The sequence below is a fragment of the Epinephelus fuscoguttatus genome, linkage group LG8, assembly GCF_011397635.1.
Source record: "Epinephelus fuscoguttatus linkage group LG8, E.fuscoguttatus.final_Chr_v1".
Classification (NCBI taxonomy): domain Eukaryota; kingdom Metazoa; phylum Chordata; class Actinopteri; order Perciformes; family Serranidae; genus Epinephelus; species Epinephelus fuscoguttatus.
Genome location: NC_064759.1, coordinates 20,816,750 through 20,839,787, shown reverse-complemented (window position 1 = coordinate 20,839,787; position 23,038 = coordinate 20,816,750). Strand labels below are relative to the sequence as shown.

General features: G+C 39.8%; 1 protein-coding gene across 2 annotated transcripts in view; it reads left to right on the top strand.

The window, feature by feature from the left end:
• The window catches only part of slc9a1a (solute carrier family 9 member A1a), a 40,009-nt gene extending 21,639 nt beyond the window's left edge, over positions 1-18,370 (top strand). Inside the window, exons 6-13 of one of the 2 annotated variants that reach the window (XM_049582504.1) lie at positions 1,711-1,800; positions 4,549-4,619; positions 5,017-5,193; positions 6,904-7,030; positions 8,762-8,863; positions 9,605-9,686; positions 9,968-10,024; positions 12,607-18,370. In XM_049582504.1, coding sequence (XP_049438461.1) covers positions 1,711-1,800; positions 4,549-4,619; positions 5,017-5,193; positions 6,904-7,030; positions 8,762-8,863; positions 9,605-9,686; positions 9,968-10,024; positions 12,607-12,899 — 999 coding nt within the window. In that variant the 3' untranslated portion in view covers positions 12,900-18,370. The remainder of the gene's footprint in view (positions 1-1,710; positions 1,801-4,548; positions 4,620-5,016; positions 5,194-6,903; positions 7,031-8,761; positions 8,864-9,604; positions 9,687-9,967; positions 10,025-12,606) is intronic. The other variant, XM_049582505.1, reaches the window with a different exon arrangement.
• The last annotated feature ends 4,668 nt before the right edge of the window (positions 18,371-23,038 follow it).

The window sequence follows — 23,038 nt, the reverse complement described above, 5'->3', positions numbered from 1 at the left end:
ACAGATGGGAAATTTTCCATTGGATTTTGTTTATGATATATACATGTTTGTTCAGCAAGATAATAATCACAAATAAATACTTTTTTTATTATTTTTAAAACATAAGTGGAATCACCAGAAGCCATTTAGCCATTTGTTAGCAACCACCTTTTTTAAAACAAGTAAAGGCTTCAGAATTTAAGAGCTGAGGTATTTACTGACGTATTTTATGTCATGGAACCTTAAAGTCTCTCAAACTTGTGTTAACCCCACTTGTTATTGCAGGCATCCAGCCAAAAGCCCATTTAAAAAAATCTGTTGACTTTGAGATAAGTTAACCGGATAGATAATAATGAAATATTAACTCCCTTCTTGTTTAGGGTGAAGGCATGAATTAATGTTGTCAGTGACTATCTTTATGTGCGATCTGCGCGTTTGAATAGAAATAAGCACGAGGTGATATGAGTGTAGATTCCTTGGCATACATGCGGGGAAGCAGGACTGGATATTATGAAAGAGCAGGAATCTTCTGTCATCCACTTGAGTCTGCTAAGTTAACCAGATGGCTGGCTTAATCTCTTTAGGGAGCAGAATGATATGCTCAGGGTTTCAGGTGCAGAGAGGCTGATACACACATGCACACACACAGGACTGGTTATAATTCAACAGTACCCAAACATCACAGTTTGATTTTATGTTCCTGGCAACACTCTGTTGTGGCAGTGCATAGCTGACCAGAAATACACCTTGTCATTACACATGAGTACAGTGTTCTTCTAGTAAAACAGCAGTGGGGTTAGGTTTGAAACATACTTTCAACTGTTGAGAATAAAAGAAAAAATTTCTGGTGCCAGAAAAAGAGGAAAAGACTGTTTCAGCTTTAACATCTGAGTTGTTTGCTTATTAACGTGGGATGAGTGTTTAGAAGCACTTCAATTCCTGCTTTACAACTGTATACACAGGAACAAACACAATGAGTACACACAATTCAAACTGGTGATGCATTCACTTAGCAGTTGTGTTTGCAGCCACATTTCTCTTGAGAATAGAATCATCAAACCCCCGTGCGAACAAGTTGCTGCTTTGAAGATAACACTTGGTTTTACTGTAACTGAAAATAGATAAATCTCCACAGAGCATTGTAGGTTCAGTTCTGGATTTCTCTGACGCTTGCAAGAAACATCTCTTTGTGTCTTACATCTCACCTGCTTGTATACTTTAAAGAAGTCTGTCCAGGGAACAGTGGAGGCACAAAGTAATGTTTTGAGTTGTTGATAATAAGAAGGATTTCGCTTGGACGTGGATTTGCAGGTTTATTAAAGATCTTTAATGCTTAAATCTGTAATTTTCCACATGTTGTCACCCTCTTAAGTGTTGAGAGATTTACAGTAACGACAAACAGTTTGTTGTGAAAAGCTGTGTGAAGACCTGCTGTGTTTGTTAATAAGCCGTTGCAGAACTTGGGAAATGTGCCAGCTAGTGAAGTGTGATACTACTTAGTTTCTGCTTGACTTCAGTGAATTAAAACTCAAGCGTCGTCGCTCAGTTTGTTATCTGTAAGCCACACACAAAGATTATAAAACATTTAGGATACAAGCCCTTGAAAATCCACATGCAACCGTCTCATTTCACTCTTACACAGAGTTGGTGATAAGAGCCTACCATCCGCCTTTAGCTAAGGTCAGGAGGTGAATAATGGATTATGTTTTGTTCCCCTCATCCCTCTTGCAGGGCATGACCATCAAACCCCTGGTGGAGCTGCTGGCAGTGAAGAAGAAACAGGAGGCCAAGCGGTCGATTAATGAGGAAATCCACACCCAGGTAAGACCTCTCCCTTCAGCTTTCATGATCAGAATGATGTCTTGATGGTTTATACATATTAATAACTCAGAGCCTTCGAAATGAAATGAAATGTTTTGAACCACATGACATCTTCTGTATAAATTAATGTGATACACATAGAAAATACTTATAATTTCATCAGCTTCCTTTTTCACAGAGCCTCATTGTTAAGCCACATCAATGTAGTCACTTCCTGCCATGCCTTCTATTTTGCAGAAGTACAAACATAACAAATAATAATGCCATTATATAACATTTTGAAATCGAAAAATACACAGCAAATATTTGAATGTTGATATGGGATCGATTTTCTGATGGTGTTACACCTTCCTTTTAGTTGTAGTTATGTAAAATGTCACGTCCTTCTTCAGTAGCAAGAATCAGAGGCCATTAAGTTTGTTTTCAAATGTAGATGGCTGCTTCCACCTGCTGGCTGTATGGTGGTACTTCATGTTATAGCAGTATACTTGCACAGCGTAGTGAATGAGAACATGACAGCTTTGTTTCCCCCTTTCATAACTGCAACAATTTTACCATCTAGTTAAATATAGCTTGAACACACAGTTTTTGGTGCTCAAACATCTGTGACTGACCACCATGCTCCACAATCCCTGAGTGTTTTACAGCTATTAATACAGCTCAGACACACACACACAGCCTCCCCTGGGGCTTTCCACTAAGTTGCCAGTGCTCGAGGCTAAAAGAACAGTCTGTCCTAATGTCTCCTCCGCTGTATAACACCGGTGATTAGTGTTAACAGAGCTGGCTGGCAAAACAGTCACACTGGGCCAGGATGTAGTGTTAAATCTAAGAGTGCTACCTCGTCCTGTGGTGTGGAGGCTGTGAATGTATTTATGTGTTTATTCTGGCAAGTGGCCAGGTGACATACCTGTCCATCTGTTACGGAGATGCTGTGGATCACTTTTAGTGATTTAACTTGGTGTATTTATAACTGTGGTGGGGATTAAATCACAACCCAGAATGCCTAGCGACTACAAAATGTTGCTCACAATGACACTGGTAACCTTGTGTAACAATCACGTATGGATCATAACATTTGTGCACCTGAGTAGAATATTTAATTTTTTTCTTTTTTAACTAAAAAAAGTGTACTAAGTTGAGTGTAGATCTCTGTCAGGTGTGTCTGGGGTCATGTCAGTGGGGAACAGGGAATGCAGAGCTGGCTGTTTGTCCAGCGTCTGTGCATAACAGTAGTGGAATGAGGGTGAGACAATATGCAGGTTACATTATCAAGGTGTGACCAGAGTTAGACAGGCTATATGGAAACAAACCTTGCAAACAATGTCCAATTAACCTCTTCCTAAAGAAAGAAGTTGAAGCTCACTCAGTTGTCCCTCACGGCTCCCTCACAGTCAAAATGGCGGGGAAGATAACATAAACAGGGATTTGATTATCTTGTATTGTGCTTAACTTTAGTGTATCATAACATAGCAGGTATGGAATTCATCTGCAGATGCTCCAGTTTAAAATGAGACCAATTTTTTATTTTTTGTGGATGTCGATTTTTGAGCAACAACAAAGGCCAAAAAGTGGTCTGCAACAGACAATGTAAAGCTTGTTTTTTAGCCTGGTTGATTGCTGGTAATGCCTGTTCCTATGTGAATTTGCTTTCAGAGGAGTGAGGGGTCAGCAGTTAGTGATGGTATAAAACTGTCAATGAAACAGGTTTTCAACCACTGTGAATCTCCTCAATCACTAGTGCTTCTAAGCATACAGTCAAGCATGTGCACATAAAATATTAGGCTGATGGGTCCAGTAGTTTGTGGGATAGTAGAAGTTAGTAATGGCTAAAAAGTGTGACACACACAGCTGCATGTATACCTGTACCATTACCATGTCCAAATGACAAAACATATTAAGCTAACAGAGTAAACTGGTGAGAGGAGTTAAAGTGTTGGTAGGAAAAGAAGAATACTTTTATGACCCAGTCTCCAGATATAACCAGAGGAGAATGCTTCATAATATACTGCTGTATTGTCTCACCATTAATCTTTTAGACCTGACAGCCTATAAAAACTTTTCATACAGTTGCCACTTTTTAAAATGACTTTTTCACCTCCGCCCCAGCAGTGCCGGGCAGCCTTTACATAAATCAGTCTCTTGTGACAAAGCAGAAGTAAATTCTGTGGCTCTGCTTAATGACGTGTTCCCATAGCAACTCTGCCTGTCAGCCTGTCATCTGCAGGCTTAGTCAGAGCAGCAGGGCGACCTGTGGCCGGCTGCAGTCTGAACAACAAATGCATCTGTACATTTCTGTGGTTCTCTGAGCAGGCGTGCTGCCACAGCTAATGAACACTGTTCGTTCAGTCACCTGGCTGCTGGTTTTCTCCCCCGACTTCCATTTTAAAGCTTATCTCCTGCTGTTGTTGATAATGATGTTGGCAGTCTTACCTTGCAGGGTGTTTTTATTGTGAGGAATGGTAACTGGTGAAGCGAAACGGACAAGATGCAGCTGCGTAACGTCTTCTGTGCTAGTGTGTACCTAAATACAGTTAATTAACTTTGTTTGTCATAAATGACAGTTTATACACCAAAAACACATTTCACAGTTTGCCTTTAAGTGGTCTACTCTACATACGGACATTTAAGAAAAGGAAAACAAGGAGGAAATTAGTCTTTCAATAATTAAAGAGCTCTAAATGGCATTGGTTTGTTTTTGTTCGTCTCCTTTTTAAAAGACAATTTTCTGCCTCTTTTTATCCCCAGTTCCTCGACCACCTACTCACTGGAATCGAGGACATTTGTGGACACTACGGACACCACCACTGGAAGGACAAGTATGGATTTTATATTTACCTGACATTAAACTTTTGTTGTCATCATCACAGAAAATGCAAAGTAATATTTTTACACATAAATCATTAAATTGTTGACTGAGTAAAACAGTGAGTGAAAGTTTCCCTTTATTATTTGTCAAAATGGTCATTGATTGTTTTCTGTTATAATCTAATTGGTTTATCCTTTGAGAGAATACACATTAGCTCTACATTGATTTCCACTCTAAATGTGGAACTACTGCTGTCAGTGATCGATTCCCACATGTAATGTCTTTTCTCCCTCTACTATGCACCATGTGTCAAACCTCTCACATCTGTCTCTGACCTGTTCTCACTCACATACCTGTCCTTTTCCCCTGTTCTCTGTATTCATCTGTAACTCATTTCCTCCCCCCAGACTGAACCGCTTCAACAAGAAGTATGTGAAGAAGTGCCTGATTGCAGGCGAGCGCTCCAAGGAGCCACAGCTCATCGCCTTCTACCACAAGATGGAGATGAAACAGGCCATTGAGCTTGTGGAGAGCGGAGGGGGAGTGAAGCTGCCCTCTGCTGTGCCTTCCACAGTTTCCATGCAGTGAGTACTGTAGTCTCTCGTACTCTGAGTTACCACACACAGGATACCAAAACGTCCAGACTAAAGTCCTTAATCCTGCAATAACTGACTTTTATGGCCATTTAGGGGGGAACAATGTCAACACAACACTGACATAACCTGTCAGCTTTTAAGTTGATACTGTGAACTTGTTAGTAAATAGTTTCTGATGTACACATCTAGCTGTTAAAAAGCAACATCATCACTCACTTGGAGTAGTGTTTTTGTCCAGTATTAACTCTCTTCTAGCTGCATATTTGGTCTCTACCAACTCCTGAGGGAAATTCCTGGCTCTTTAGCTGCTAAATGCTGCTCTGTGTTCACCAGCTAGCAGCTAACTGTGTCTGTCTGCTGTTTGGTGCCGAGCAGGGAGTGCAGTTGGTTTTAAGAGCAAAAATAACACTGTGAGAGAAGTGAGAGTGAACCAGAACAGTGCAGCTGCATCCGGAAAGCTTAACAGTGGGCCGTATCTAGCAATACAACTCCATACAGCCGACAGGAGCTGCAGATTTGTGTTGTAAAGTTCATCACTATGATACCAAGAGAAGGCAATTTAAATGATTTAAAAATACATTTATTGCTAAATTAATTGATAATTCATAATGCAATGCTCATGTATTTGAGTTAACTTGGACGCATAATAATAAACATGCCAACATGATATAAACAGAATTACGGTAACTGCAGTAGTTCCTGTCACAGCCTTGAATGGAACAGGAAGTAACAGTTCTATTTTCACACGTTGTTTTACATGACCTACACTGCACTCTGCAGTCTGTCATTTCATGTTTAATGCGTATTGCTTTTATAACTCCTTAAGTTTTGTTTCATTTCTATAGTTATATCGACTGAAAATCTCTTTTTAAGAGAGCACAACACTACAGGAGCACCGATGGGTCACAGTTGTGAGCTGTTTTGTAGCTGCTATTACATTAACAGCACTGTCATCATCACCTCACCTGTCATGTTGCAAGTGGCGAGGAGTTTGTGGTTTTCATTACCCAGGGTGCCCGTATGCTGTAACCTCTAAAAACACCCACTGTACACAGCTGCATCAGCCTCATTAATTTCACATCTGCAGGATGAAGTAGTCAGTGATAAATTGTTAAATTAAGCCTTGGTCAGTGTTAATTCCCAGTGTGAGTCCGTCTTTGCTAAATGTTTTATGTAAATAAAAGCTGGAGACAGATGGATACACTGGTTGGGATCCTCAGAGGTCACAATTACTTTGCTCACCACTTTGATCTCAGTAGAAATTATATTTTCTTCCCCACTCGACCGCTCTCAAACCAAGAGTGGACAAGGTCAAACCTGTCTGTGAAATTAATTCAGCAGTGCCAGATACAACAGTAATAGCATCACTTTACAGATAACAAGCCACTTACTTTGCTGATACTGAGTATCCGTTACAGAAAGAGCTACTGTTGAGCTGATAGATTATTTTCCTGGTGTCTGTTCTAAAACACTGGCTGCTCAGTTACACGAGCTGTTACTGACAGCTCACACTGTTCGACACTCGCTGTCAGTCATCTGATCAGTCGATACTAGAAGGACATTTTTAAGGAAATTCTGATTTCAGTGGTTTCATTATTATCACGTCGTTGATTGTCATGTGTTTTTACAGAAGCACACATGATGTGTGTGTGTGTCTGTATTGCATGTAGTCATAGATTTTTCCCCCACTTTTCTCAGGAACATCCAGCCCAAGAAGCCTCCTCCCGCCAAACCTGCAGAGAGAGTGCTGCCCCAGCTGCCTAAAGGCAGAGAGGAGGAGATCAGGAAAATCCTCAGGAGTAACCTTCAGAGGACACGAATGAGGGTAACACTGCTACATGAACAATAAGACATATCTTATTTGTGTCAGCTAAAGATGTATTGTCTTGTATTACTGGGAGTTCAGAGCATGTCACTACTTGTATTGATTTGCACTGACACCACTGGTACCTCTGGCATATTAGGCTGTAGTGTATTGATTGCTGGAGTTAGAATTAAATCAGTAGCTCCTCATACACTGACTGATACTGACTTTGATTTTTAGGGACACAGCAAAGCAATTTTCATTGATTTGCACAGGCTAAGAGCATTGTTCCTTTGTGGTCAAAATGGCCTCCACAAATGTGCTTTTATCAGGGTTCCTGTGGATCCTTAAAAAGTCTTACAAGGAATTGAATTCATTAGTCTAAAAGTAAGGTCTTAATTTGTATCAGTGTCTTAAATCAGTCTTTTAAAAGTCTTAAAAATACTCAGGCATGGGATGTAGGGTTTCATAAATCATTTTTATCTGACGTCGAATTCTAAAATCTCAAAATAATTGGTAAAGTTTTGGGTTTTTTTTTTGTTTTTTTTTTCTTAAATGATTTGCTGAATGTTTTTTGCATTAACATCATGCAGTTAAGGATAGTGGAATCAACAGCACTCATATTTTGTTCCTGGCCAGGATGCCCAGAGCAGAGGATCCACTGTCTGTTAGCTAGCTGTTACTGTATCCAGGACGACACAGGGAAGTGCAAATTCAGTGAAAATTTGCGATTTAATCAAGATTTCATTGTGTGGCTGAAAGGTGCAATGCATGTAAGGCACACTGTACTTAATGCCAAACTCAGTACGATTGGAAACAAAGCAGTGGAATACCACATGCAGAGTGAGAAACACAAAATTGCCAAGAAAACTTGCCACCAAATACCAAGTATTTCCCAGTTTGTTCTACCCTCGTCTCCACCATAGACAAAAGTTTTACGTTTTACATTTCAGCAAATTTATCTTTAAATCTCATGAATTGATTTTTTTTTCTTCAATTTTGGTTATTGTAAAATTGCCCTTAAATTTCATTCAGAGTGGCATTATAAAGTCTTAAATCTAACTTGTTTTAAGCTGTAGAGACCTTGTTTTGTCGTCTGCAGGTCTTGAAGTGGCCATTGCAACATACCACATTTCCAAGGACACTAAGTTTGTGTGATGTCTTGGTTTTGACTTGTGTTTCTGTTCCTTTTCTGGAGCTCCACAGTACTCAACTGAGGCAGGGAAAACGCTGAACGGGGTTTATTGAGAGTGCAAAAAAGAAAACAAAATGGCATGTCAAGTCCTTCCAAAATTACATCTCTGACAGTCCACTACAAACTCCATGTCCTATTTCTATATATTCTCACATATCACTTGTTATTATACTTCAACACCGCATAACACGGTCAACAACTTATCACAAACACAAAGTTCACGTTGTCTTTTTACACATGAATTTGTCCACACTCTCTTTTTGTCATGAGCACTAAACTGCCTTATGGCACCATACCTGTTGTAAATAACTTTTGCCTGCATTCCAACATATAAATAAAGTAAAGATAAACATAACTATAATGATATGAACTTATATGATGTCATATCAACACAGAAATTCTTACCAAACATAAATATGGGCTTAACTCTTACAGGGCTTTTGAAATAAACAGAAATAAAACATGCCAAAAACCTCTTTTGTTTGCTTTAATATTTTATCTTAATAATTAAATTGCACAGTTAAACTGAGATGCTTTGTGTGTCTTCTCTCTCTCAGCTGCGCTCCTACAACAGACACACTCTGGTGGCTGATCCATATGAGGACGGCTTGGGTGACTTCCTTATAAAGAAGCAAAAGATGATCGAGCTGGAGAAGAAGGTACGATTATCGGCCTCAGCGAGGGCTACACCTCTTAAATCATGAATCAGTCAGATCCTGCTGTCTGCTTTGTCGAATGTCATTGACACCGGGTCACAGCAGGGTTGATCAATACACATTCTGTTGATTAGTCAATGCTAAAGAAGACATTTTGTGATGTCACTGTGCAACAGAGACGTCATATGATCTGGTGTATAACAAAGTAAAAATCAGGTGAAAAAATCAGGAGAAACACAGTAGACAGATGAAGAGCAGCTCTTCTCGTTTCACACCAGGCCACCATCAGTTAAATGATTCAGCAAAAACTATGATTAGTGTTCTAATTAGACTCTACCTTCAGTCGCCTAAATTCATTTTCCCAACACAAATAGGGGCTGATTTATTCGCACGGCTGAGTGGCCCTACCACAAACTTTCATTTCATCAGCCTGTAATTACATAATGAAAGTAGACTCTTGTTTTGGGGTAAATTGAATGTGCCAGAAGCAACTGGAGACTCAAGAGGATTTCTGCATTGACTACCAAAGCACATTATTTAAATGAAGTTTCTCCGAGATATTGATCAGTGGTGAATTACTGAACTGTTGTTGTTTGGCTGCAGCGCCTCCCAAACAATTAAAGGAGGCAGAATGTGTATTTCCTGTATACATTGTACGGAGGTTGCTTTGTGTAACTGCTACATTGTGATTACATGCTGACGGCGCAATCATCTCATGAGCAAACAATATGCCTGTTTTCCCAGATAAAAGACATGAATAACTACCTGACGGTGCCTCCTGCTCCCCCTGACTCCCCCACCATGTGCAGAGCCAGACTGGCCTCAGGTAAACACATCCATCTTAGCCACAGCCAAACACAAACACTCGATAGCTACCACCATCATACTGACAGGTACCATGTGAAACAATAGGAGAAAATATACCATGTCACTGACGGGACCCACTGGGATGAGACATTATATATTGTGAGGCTCATGGGCAGCTTTCACAAAACAAACACAGCAGAAAGCACCGTTCACAGCTGCAGTAACAGATATTTCCCCAATGATGGAAATATGTTTGCATGTGGCAGCCAGCATGTAAACCAGTGTGTGGTTTCATTTTAGGCAGAGATACTGATTTCAAACCTGCTCAGCAGCAGAAAGGGGACAAAAACTGTCCAGGTAGGTGGTGGGCTTAGAGAAGATTCATTTTGAGTTGTGATAACCTAACAGTGACCCTAACATGCATGTGTCAATTATGTTGCTTGTTAACATTCATTAATTATCCATCACTAATTAGCGGATCTCATGATTGATGAAGCCAAACTCAGATGAGTTGTTTTAGATGTTTACCAGGGCTGTAACCGTTGTCTTTACGGAAGATCACGGTCAGGGGTCACGGTTCAGTGCACGCAGCCACACAGAGAATACGTGGTATGTAGATTAGAGCTGCTACGATTAACCGATTGATCGATTAGTTGTCAACTATTAAATAAATCCCCCAAAAAACAAAACATTTGAGGGCATTGTCTTGGACTTTGGTGAATGGTAATAGAAATATTTTCACCATTTTTGCCTGATGAAGGTCTAGTTACCGAAAAGTTGTCGCATTAAAATCAGTATGTTTGCAAGGTAGACAGTGGGACGTGAGTCTTTTCTACAAGGTTTACTCTGCTCGTCCCTCTCCTATGCACCTGTCTGGAAATAGATGTGTGACGTATTCCTTTGTTTTGAGCAGACGTTGCGCTAGACTTTTTCGTCGCCGGTCATTTTGACCGACAGGGTCATAAAAATCCAGTCATAATCTATTTTTACCGGTCATTTTAATTTTCCTTTAAGATATACAAAGATATTTAGTTTTCATTCGTTCGTTTTTAATAAATCCAACAAGCAAGTTATAAAGTGTGCATTAATAAGGACATGAACGAAAAGATGAACAGACATCCACACACCCGTGCCATTCTGGACACACTGGACGCGGAACCGAAGCGCAGCGCCCAGCAGCGGAGGTAGTTTTCAATCGGCGCCCATGTTAACCTATCTGACTGTCCACACAGGCCGCTGAGCAGAGCAGTAAAATACCGTGTTTATAATTTAAAATAACACAACAGTGCATAACCAAACACATTTTTCAATACCCTAATGACTTTGTTGCAATTTTAATTTTGTGTCACCGAGCCTACAGACATAACTACATAAATAAAATGGTCAATAACAATATGCCCAGTGTTTTTCCAACACACTCAATACATGGATATGCAATGACAAATTGTAATTAACTTATTACGGTATGAAAAATGATTGAAATATGGACTTACCCATGTTTAAAATGACCTGTTGAAGTGAAAAAAACGAGTACTGACGGGAACAAACGAGTGGAGTCGATGTTTAACCGGCACGGAGAGCGCAGGAGAAATGCACTGCCTGTGTGGACAGTCAAGCACCTGCGAGTACACTCGCAGGACTTCCGCAGCAGTACGTGTCCGGTGTGTCCAGGGCCCAACAACGCTACATGAAGCAGATGAATGACTTTTTCTCTGCAGTGTGAAAACGGCAGCCACTGGCTGTGCACTCCGCCACCATGTGGCCAGGGGTGGTAACTGCAACCGGACAAAATGACTGACGGCCTTCAGATTTTCCGGTCATTGTTGTAAAAAAAAAGGGTCAATGACTGAGAATATCTGGTTAACGCGACCCCTGGTTTTGAGTTATGGAACATTTTATAGATTAATTTATCGATTAATCGAGAAATTAATGAGCAGATTAATCCACAAGGAAAATAATCCTTAGTTGCATCGTTACTGAGGTTAGTACAACAAGTGGATTGTCTTTCCAGTCAAGTACATTGTAATGAGCGCAAATGAAATGCATGAGCTGGGAGACTCACCTGCTGGTTCCCAGTCCACTACAACAGCAGCAGAGGAGAGGTGTGTTAAGACCAGGACAATGTGTCAGAGTTGCTACACTGTTGTAGAGCATGAGACTAAAAACAAGCACAACACACATTCGACAGCATCACCCAGATGTGCCAATAACGGGCATGATGAATGTTTTGCTGCTTTGAATGTTTAAACACAGCCAAGGTGGAACTAATAAATCACTCCTCCTATTGCACAGGTTCATTCTGTTAATTTTCAGTTTTACAGCTTATTGTGAGCCGTTACCTTTTGGAGAAAGTGTTGAGTATTAGTACAGAGTAATACAGTAGTGTTTGAAATGTTCCTCGTTTTTATAATGGAAAAAGTTTCCCTAAGTTGCTAGTGGGCAGAATGCTACCTCAGGCCCCACCAAAAGGATTATGTCTGTCTTTGACAAATGAAGACAAAAGTATCCTGACTGTTTTTCCCCCCAATGTACCGAACCGTGACTCCTGAACGTGGATATGAGCCAAACCGTGACTTTCTGCACAGTTACCTCCCCACTATTTATAGATTACAGTCAAGCATGATATATTGGAACTTCAGCTTGTGTTTTTCGTTCTAAGTTTGGATATAAAAGTTGAATTATTTGCAGCATGTGTTGCATTATAAATCATCTTGTCTTATTTGGCATTAGTTTTGTTGTGTTGTGAAATATCCCAAAAGTTTGTGCAGTCATTGTACATTGGTACCTTTGTTGATCTTAATATTTGTTGATTGCATTCCTCTCCCCCTTGTATATCTTATTTTCATGCACGCAGATGGCATCATGGAATAATATTCAATCCCTTTTCAAAGTTATGTTAAAGCTGATTGCCTGATATGGTACCTCTGTCCTGCCTGTAGACCCACAAGCCTACAGCATAAAGCCGACGTCGGACAATGTGCCGACCATCCAGGTAGACCTGGCCTCTCCTCAGTCTCCAGACTCTGTCAACATGATGGATGAGTTAAGACGGGCCGGCCAGCAGCAGCAGGACGAGGACCAAGGCCTGATGATGAAGCCTCCCTCAGGGCAGAGTGGACCTAACAAGCCAGGCGAGGGAGACGGAGGCAGAGACCAGCAGAAGCTTATGAGGTGCCTGAGTGACCCCGGTCCCAGCGCGGACGAAGAGGAGGATGAACCCTTTCTGCCTTGATGTGGCAGACTGGATACGGAGGGGTCAGGCTGCATGCCCACCTCCACAGAGGAGAGAGGGCTGCTTCACTGCTCTGCTCTGCTCTAAGTAATCTCTTTGGTTCAGAAACCAAACAAGCCAAAACTGCTAATGCTGTACGAAACCAGAAACAAAAAGCGAAAGGAGACTGTCTGAAAAGAAAAAAAGAGCCATTAGGTTGTTATCATTGCTCTTTATTTTTTTAGACGGGATCGGAACAGCAGTCGCTGCTGTCTGACAGATGGTGGAGTTTATGGTTGATAGTCTAAGACATTCAGGAAAGAACTATGCATTACCAAAGGTTTGGACTGTTTTAGTGTCAGATAATGTCATTTTTACTTTAGTGTCAGACAGTTTTTTTTTTTAATGACTGTGTAGCTGTTGGGTTTTTATGTTTGTTCATGATTTTTTTCCATTCTTTCTGTCTTCAAAGCTACATTCTTTGAGACATGCTGGGCCTCTCTAGTCCTAAATTGCATCAACAAAGCAAACTGCTTTAATCCAGTTTTCTTTTTCGAACATAGCACTTGGGTTTTAAAGTGCTTGTTTTAATTCAGTATCTCACTGAAACTGCTCTTTCACTCTGTCACTTGAAATTGCTGGATATTCAAACATTTAGAGAGTCGGTAGTTTAATATCTTTGGCCTTATTTTATGTCAGACCTTTTCACTCGGTGCATTTTTATCTTTGTCTTTTTTGAAAAATGTATTTTTAATTTCAGGGGTACTAACATCTGTTTGCAATCAGAGTTTGTTCCAGTGTGGGTGGGATGTAGGTTAAAAGCTGGATGTATTTACTCTCTTCATAAAAGAACCACAGTTCTTTGTAGTTGTGCTTACAGACCTGCGGCCTTGTCCTGCAGCAGCAGAGGGAATTATATGGACCTGAGAAATCCCTCACTGCTGTATAAAGAGGTTTGGACAAACAAACTTGATTCTAAAATAGTTAGGATGCTGTGTAAAACGTTAATAAAAACAGAATGCAATGATTTGCAAATTATTTTCAACACATGTTCAATTCAATAATACGGAGCCCATACAATACCATACAAAGATAAGATAAATATAATGTTTTTTGTAAATTATTAGAGACCAAGCAGGAGTTGTTAACAAAATTGTGGGTTTTTATTTACCCCCTAAAAAATGTTTGGAAAAATTACAAACCAAGAAATCAACAACTAGGCCTATAAAAGAGGTCAACATAACATAACTATGCTTAATATAATAACTTAACAAGGTGTTAACTGAACAAATTGACCATATACAGTGGGGTAACCAAAATGGACGGCAACTACAAAAACTAACTAAACCCAAATCCCCCCCATGACATGGCAGCACATGGTTTGGTCCAATGAGTTGGCGCCAGGATTTAAGAATCCTCAGCCACACCTTTTGCTCTACCAGGAAGGGACCTCCCCAAACAACCACGGTAACTCATAGACAAAGGTACAGATAATTAATATCAAACATCTTGTCTTTGTACTGTATGCAATTGAATACATGTCAGAAAGGATTTGCACTACATTGCATTCTATTTTTATTTACAGTTTTAGGAATCAGATCGTACAAACGTTGAGTGTTTGGGCAAGACAGGTTTTGATGTCAGTGATCATGCTTGATTCTCCATGTTTTATGTCATATGTTATACCTTAGTTTTTGAACACCCTTTAAAACTCACTCAAATAGGGGTGGAGTTGTTAGACTAGATGTCTTTCTTAATATTGACTTAACGAATAAGTGCCCATCCAACAGTCACCTTCACACTCCTCGTATATTAAACTTTAGGACCACATGAGCTGATTTCAGTATATCAGATCCAAATGCTCACTTCCTTTGACATGCCTGTTTGCATTCTTCAGTTTAATGGCCTTTACAAGAAGCATTCCTGCTCTGCGTCACTGTTCAGCGTATTACACGACAAGTGAAAGTTTGATTTTACAGGAATCCATCAGCACCTCTTAACCTTCTTGAAATGTAAGACTGTAGGCATGTCATGGCAAAAAAAAAGTAATTCTATGCAGTATAGATGTGTAAGATATGTAAATTAATGAAAATATCCTATATTTATGAATACCCTTTAAAACTGAAGTCTTGTAATCTTGTAAACATGCAACACGTTGAGGCAAACCACAAATTCAGAGCTTAGTTTAAACACGGGCATTAAAATAACTGGTCACAAAGGAGTTTTTGCACATCTGACTGAAACGTTCACTGCAGGCATGACGACACAGTCTTGTGTATTCTTGATACCATAAATCTTTCTTTACTGCATACGGTTGTACAGTGTGTAAAATAAATTGCACGTCTTTTTACGGGGCCGCTCATTTAAGTGTAACGACATGAGTCAGTAAAAGTTGTTAATGTGATCATTTGCTGGTCCATATCCGTTTGAACACCTTGTGTGCCACAGCCAACAACATGTAGATTGTAAACCCACAAGTATTCTTTCACCAAAGTCACTTGACGACAGATGAGTGCAGTTTCTCCATACAGGCCATCCAAAGCAAACACTGAAACACAGTCCTCCTCTGGGTGAGTCACTGCTCCAGTTTTCCGGCTGTGTTCTAGGTGTTAGTGGCCACTGAATCCTTCCTGATCCTCTTACATCCAGAAGGCTCACATTACAGCCCAGGGGAAGGAGCAGAAGAACCTGACAGGTTGTTCAGTTTCCTTAACTCCTCTTGTCTGTAAATGGCTTGCTATGGTTGCTATAGCGAGGGTAAGAGGATATTTTGTCTGTGCACAAATGCACTCATGTAAATCCTGGTGTGTAAATGTGCAAATATGAGCGTACTTGCACTGTTGTCAAGCGTATTTGGTCCCTTCTGCCCCTGACAATTTCCCTGCTTCCCAATTTCTAAAAGGATAATTACAGCTGAGAGTTGGGAGGGTCAAACCTTAAAGTTTCTCATTTCCCTGTCTGGACCAAATTGAATTTACTGTCGGAAATGTCAGCATGTGTGACTGAGTGTCGCAGTGGAGGACTGCTGAAAATGTCAACAAGGACGGGGTCAAAGAGAGAAGGGTTGTTTAAAACCCAGAAATGACAAGCCAAACGACTTACAGCACTTTCCCCCATCTTCATATCCTCCTTTTATCGCTGCTTAAGGGACAGTGATACTTACATGCAGCGTTGAATTTATGAGGTTCTAAAATGGTGTGTAAACTGCAGCTACAAGAATCCCCGAGGACTGTTTCTCTCAAACTGTGAATGGTCACTTAACGTGCTGCTGTTGGGGAATATTTCTATATCATCTTCCCAGACGCTCTTTGATTTGGCTTCTATTTAATGGCAAGTTGTTACTCATGTAACCCTTAACTGCCCTGCGGAGGTTTCAGGAAGGTTGCAGCAAGTAATCAATGTCTGAACTTACTTCCACTTGTGAATGCATGTAACTGTGTGAATGCAAAGCAGGGTATTTCAGAGCGTATATGCATCACTCTCTGCATAGATGCTTATTTTTTTGTGTCAAAAAAGATGGTTAAGGGTCCGGTGTGAAGGGTTTAGGGGCGTCTTAGTAGAAATTGTACATAATAATTATAACTGTGTTTTCATTAGTTTATAATCACATGAGAATTAGAATTGTTTTTGTTACCTTAGATTGAGCCGTTTATATCTATGTACAGAGCGGGTCCACTTCCAGGGAGGATAAAGCCACTCGAGGTCTCCTGCATTTGGCACGCAGGTCAAGTTTCAGTTTTGCAACCTCACCGTGAGATGCCACCAAATCTACACACTGGACCTTTAACATAACTTGAGGGGATGTGATCGAATACAAGGAAACAAAAACTTTCCATTTAAATTAATCCTCAAAGCAAGAGACATCAAATCCCTGAGAACTTCACATTATCCCAAAGACTTTTAATTTCTCCAAAAGAAAATAAACACTATTTTCATACTTTTACTTTTAAAACCAAATGCATTGGGGTTTTTTTTCAGGCAAACATTCTCGCACCTCAAAGGGAAATGTTTGGTGCAGTGAACCTTAATCTGAAGCCATACAGCCTATAGAAGAACCTATGTCATTGTATTCATATATTATAATGTCTCATACACAGGTCATATTTGCCTTTGTTTTGCTCGAATGAAAACTTTTACATTTAAATCGCTCATGTCTTCAGGTGAATGCTCACTGTTCTCAATGTTCACATGTTCACACTGGATGTTTTTCTACAGTACTGAATTCATCATGGCAGGTCTCTATGTTAAATGTGTTGGACTGAACTACAACAACAACACTGTTGTCTCACCAGCATTCACTTTAGCTTTAAAGTTTTACTTTGCATCTGTTTGCGTTATTATGTGCTTTCATGTGCGATTACTGTTTCTTTTTCTGGCTTTACAGGGATATTGAAGTCCCTTGCTTTATTGTCAAGTGCTTTATCTGGATTCATGTGCATTACATCACTCCATGTGCTTTACAGAAGTTTTTAATCTTCACTGTGGTTTTTTTTTTTCCATCTCTTTCTTGTTTATCTTTAACGGCGCTCCAGAGGCATTTGTCACTCAAACTTTAAACTGTGGCGTTCAGGCTCAAGGAGAAAGAGGCTGAATTTACCGCTTTAAACTCTAATCAGTACAGCTTATAAGCTTTACGCTCAAATTCTCCTTTTAGTTGGATTGTTCTACTGGGAAAGTAAGGTGAAGGCATCAATTACAATCAGCTCCACAAGACTCTTTACTTTAAAGTCACACTGGGGGTTTTGCATGTTTTAGATTTGTATTTTAGTTGTGGTATCCAGGCAGCCACTGGTTTCTATCCATTCACCAGAGCATAACAGACTTTGTAAATACTTTTTTATATTGTAGATTCATTTGATAAACTAGGTTCACTTTTTTTCCCAGATTTATGAAACTCCCAAATGTACATGAAACAGTAGATTCCATGCTAAAGCTGTTTTAATGGAGGTGATGAAGGACAATATCCACAGTCCTCATCCTCTGTGAATGCATTCCTGACCTTAACCAAAGATAATACGAGACTTCAGCAGTCAGAGTTTGACAAACAAGTAGATATCTTCTGCTCTTTTTTGTCGTATTTTTTTGTTTGTTAAACTCAGACTGCTTAGGGCTCATATTATCTTCTGTGTTAAATTGGAAGGCATTTTTTGTGTTTGAGTCTGGATTTTGTCTCCTGTCACTTACATTGAAATTGCCTTTAGAGAGGATCTTTTAAAGGCCAGTATGAGCAGGAGAAACTATTGCAGCAACCAAAAACTGGAAAAAAATGGAACCTATGCCTTAAAAGTGCAACAATAAAATGAAAGGAAATAAATGGTTGCCATAAAATTAGGAAAACACAGATCACAAAATCCTTGACACTATTTCAGTATGATTTGAACAACTGTTAGGACTAATTTGGAAACTACAAGAGTTGTACTACACGGGCTAAAATATACAAAAACACAAGTTTGTTCCTTTTTAAAGTGGAAACGGACGACTTTCCCCCCCCCAGCGTCTCCAAGTGGTATTGTTTGTGCTGCTGTTGCAAAGACAACCAACAACGCAGTACACATGCATTCTCTTTCCCACAGTTACTTCAAGTTTCCCCCATCTGCCATATCCGCTACTGGGGCAAGTAACTGCAAAGAACTTACTTTGAAATACTTTGGTAACTAGGGATAGCCGCTGATAGCTACCAGGGAAACTAAAGTGTTATCCTCTGCCTGTTTTGGTTGTACAGTGGTTGGCACACTTCCTTTGTGCCGTAAATCGAGCCGTCATTTTCCCAGTACATCATACCCAGTGGCAGACAGAGTTGCATAGTGAAAGCAAGACTCAACTCTGATGATGTCATTACTCTGTGGCCATTACAATATGCAATCAACGTTAACGTCGTAATGATAAGTTAAAGTAAAAACACGTGTCTGTTTCCACTTTAAGTACTGAAAGATTTGACCGGCCCAGCAGTGGCAGACTACTGTTACGTTACGGATGAACAGTTGATTCTCTCCAATTACACAGGCAGTAATTACAGTGTGACTCACAAACGCACGTCATCAACATAATGACCCCTGCGGTGTTGTTACTCCACCACCCAGAGGCTGTTTTCCTCCCTCGGTTACCTCATCGTTCTCCACTGTTTCACACCACACGAGCACTTTAACGAAGCTGTACCTTTATCTCATAATGGTGATGTTAAAGAGAGCAATAAGTGGCTTTAATGTAGTGTACACATCGTGCGTGGTCATCAGGTGACGCATCATGGGGAAAAGAACTGTACTTCATGATGGGCCTTATAAACAGGAGTGTGTCTGGGGGGTTTTAGTCATAAAGAAGAGAAGCTGGGGTTTAAATCCTTGTGAATGCCATGCTATGACTCGATAAAAGAGTGAATTTTATTTCCCTTTTATTCATTGTTTTGTTTTCTTTATCTTCATGTGTATGAATTTATGTGTGTCAGTCAATTATTTGCGGTTTGCAAATTTAAATTTTGCAATAATTAAGAGGGTTTTTTTTATTTTATATACACATAAATGGGAATATAGATATATATATATATATATATATATAGAAAAAGAAAAAACGTAAGTATTAGAAATTTATAATAATGTATAAATCAGAATCCGAAAGATAACAAGTGTGCACTCTCTTGTTGATTAATCTTTAGATTTCAGCATTCCATTCCTGTAATGAACCATAAAACTAACAACCAGAAATGAAACTACATCAGAAACTATATACCAAATTAAAGTTTTACTTTATAGCAATGCTGTGTCCATGTCTCATGATTTCAGAAAGATGCGTCTTTTGTTTGACCATGCAACAACTTAAATTAATATTACTGATTTTGTGCAGTTCAGCATCCTTCAATTTGATCTCTACATTCAAGTTTACACATTGGCTTTGGAAGAAGTATCCAGAGCCTTTATTTCATTAAAGTAACAGTTGGTAACTTTTATGAAAATAACTTTGTCATACTTACTTTAACAAGTTTGTCACTATATTCGAAAGGAAGCACATGAGAAGCATCATCTGTGGGGAAAAACAAAATCATGTCCCTTCTGCCCTCCTATAGCCTCTAATGGAATTTGCTAGAATTTACTGCCGCTTGCTGACAACAACCAATCAGAGCCGAGGACTCTCTGTCAATCACTGCTCATGAACTGCTGTCAAGCTAGTCAGCGCTAACCAAATATGAATCAAAACTCTATTACTGTTTTGCCTATTCCTTGCCTCAGTGTTCTCAGAAACATATTTTAATGTACTGTTTAGCTGTAGACTGAGAACGCTGATCCGTCCGGTGGGCAGTGCAAAATTTTGCCCCGACTGTTTCCATCCCCAGAACAGCAGTCCTCAAACCAATGGGTGACGTCACAGTGTTTCCAACATGGCAGCCAGATCACAAACTTTTTATTTTACAGCTAAACAGTACACTAAAATAGTTTGACAGTTTGACCACAGTTCATTAGCAGTGATTGGCCGCAGGCGACAGCCATGGCTGGAGGCATCATGTTTTCAGGTTGATGGTTTGTCAGTCCCATTCTCCTGAACATGACATCTTAAGAACGCCTCCAGGGAATCTCTTCAAATTTAGCACAAATGTCCACTTGGACTCAAGAATGAACTGGTTAGAATTTGGTGGTCAAAGGTCACTGTGACCTCACAAAACATATTTTTGGCCATCACCCAAGAATTCATATGCTAATTATGAAATTTCACACAAATGTTTAAAGGGATGTAATAACGAAATGATTAAATCTAAAAGTTGACTCTAATCTTGGTTGCCTGCCTTAAAACTGTGCTGATCGAATAGATCAGACAGGAATGTGAACTCTAAGTGAAGCGGTAAATCTAGTCTTCACATATCTTTAATCAACTACAGCTGTTAGTAGAAGCAGCAATATCAGAATATAAAAATTCCGTTAGAAGTAATTATTAGGAGCATTCAGAGTTAAAGATCAGAGCCAAATATACAAAAAACATCAAAAACATTCATGATGCAGAGTTCCCCCTTTCATAGCATGTTACTATGTCATTATGGGTTATAATTTTTAGAATTTTGAGCTTTATTTCAGTCTGCAAATGGAAATAAGAGCACCATGTATTAATCTACAAATTCATGTAAATAAATGCACAACCTCTCACAGAGAAAACTTAAATAGCACAGTACAAAACATTGCAATAAAGTCATTTAACAGGCACCTCTGTATTCCGAAAAAGCTGTAGGCTGAAGCTACAGATTATAACACTCATCATATTTAGCAATCAACAACAAAACAAACCAACACAGGGAAACAAGGCGTAATAGCAACAACATACAAAAGTTGTTGTTAAAGTTGACCAAATCTCCAAATTTAAGAGCACTCCCTGATGGCAGTCACACCACAAAAACTGCTCAGGAATGGCCTGGGGTGTGTGACTAGGACCTCAAGGTGTCAATCCGACCTCCAAATTGCTCAGATCCCATTCTGATTGAACATCCATTGAGCATGCCGGTACCTTACCTCGCAACCCACAGGACTCAAAGGATCCGTCAACAACACCTTGGTGCCAGTCAACACAGGACGCCCCCACAGGTCCTGTCTCCATGCCTTGACAGGTAAGAGGGGTACTGCTGCAATAAGTGGGGGTACTTTGTCTATAACAATGTTTGGGTGGAGTGTGTGAAGAGGCATCCACATGAATGCCAGGACCAAAGGTGTCCCTGCAGAACATTGCATTAGAATGAAATGATTGTTATTCACTTGACCTGTTCGTGGTTTTATTGTTATGGCCGATCGGTGTCAGATAACTATGTCTAAATTGTACTGTAAAAGTAAAGTACTTAGTTACTTTGCAGCTCTGTACACAAGCACCTTGTTGGTGTGCCCTTGAGCAATAATACAAGGACAAGGGGAAGAGAAGAGATGTGTTCAGCATCCCTGCAGGATCAGCAAAGTTGTTTGCAGCACCTGTAATAACCTTTTCTTGCCAGAAGGGAGAGTGCTGCACACTGTAATTAAAATAAAATCATTCAGCGTTCTGAAACACAACAAGTCCCAAAAGTAAAACATTAGTGGGAGAGTTGAATATATATATATATATCTGGAAGACATTTCATAACTGGATACTTGGTTGAGTCTAATAAACTGAGGATGAACTGTCTGCCTCGTTAATGTCTAATGACATTACGTGGTTTGGCAGTGTTTGCATGGAGCGTGTGAGATATCCAGACAGAGAGCTGCAGCCGCTCTGGCTGAGGCGGTTTGTTTATTCTGCTTCTGTCTCTCGTAAATGGAAAATTCACAATGACTCGTGTGCTCCTCAACCAGCTTGGCCTCACATCCACATTCCCTCTGTAATATTTTCTGGAATGGATATGCCCTATTTATAACATTCGCTCATTTTAATTGTTGGCAGTTGTTGCTTTCTATCGTTTTCTAGCAGAGCCTGCGGGTGGCCAAGTTAATTTTACATCTGAAGAGTTTAATTTGAGACTCTAATTACTAGTATTGATGTTGGCTGAAAATCCTCTTTATATATTTGCATTTGTAGGAGTTTTAGCTGATACTCATCCAGAGGAATTAACAGTAAGTCAACAGTAAAATAGCTTAAAGTCCCGGATCACCAACAGTACAAGAACACAATGAGATGCATTTGGCCCGTCCATATTTCTGTAATATCACTGGTGAGAAACAAACTGAAAGTTAATGTGTGTTTGAAAGGATTTTAGGTCCTCAGATCCCATCACTTCTATTCTTATCCAAGCTGCAGATTGGATGGCAGCAGAAACTAGCATCTCGAATCTCACCAGTTTGAATCTCTGGGGTCAAGTTGCTGTGTTGGGTCCAGATTAAGGGAAGTTTCACATGTTGATACCCATCAAGATACTCATTTGTATTCTTGTCAAGAGTTCAATGAGAAGACCAGTACCACATCCTTGTTGTTATAGTACATATGAAGTTATCACCAGCTTGAGGAGGGACCAAGTCATTGTTCTGCAAGTCACAAAGTAAGTCTCAAGTCTTTGCACTCAAGTCCCAAGTCCATAACTTTGAGTTTCAAGTGCTAAACCACTGGTTTAGCGCTGGTCCCAACATGTGAAGTTAGTAGAAAACACATTTTATTTTGAAGTGCAGTGAATCTCTGGCACAGAGCTTTTATTTTGAAATGCCATTTTCTGCTGTAGAGTGAGTGAC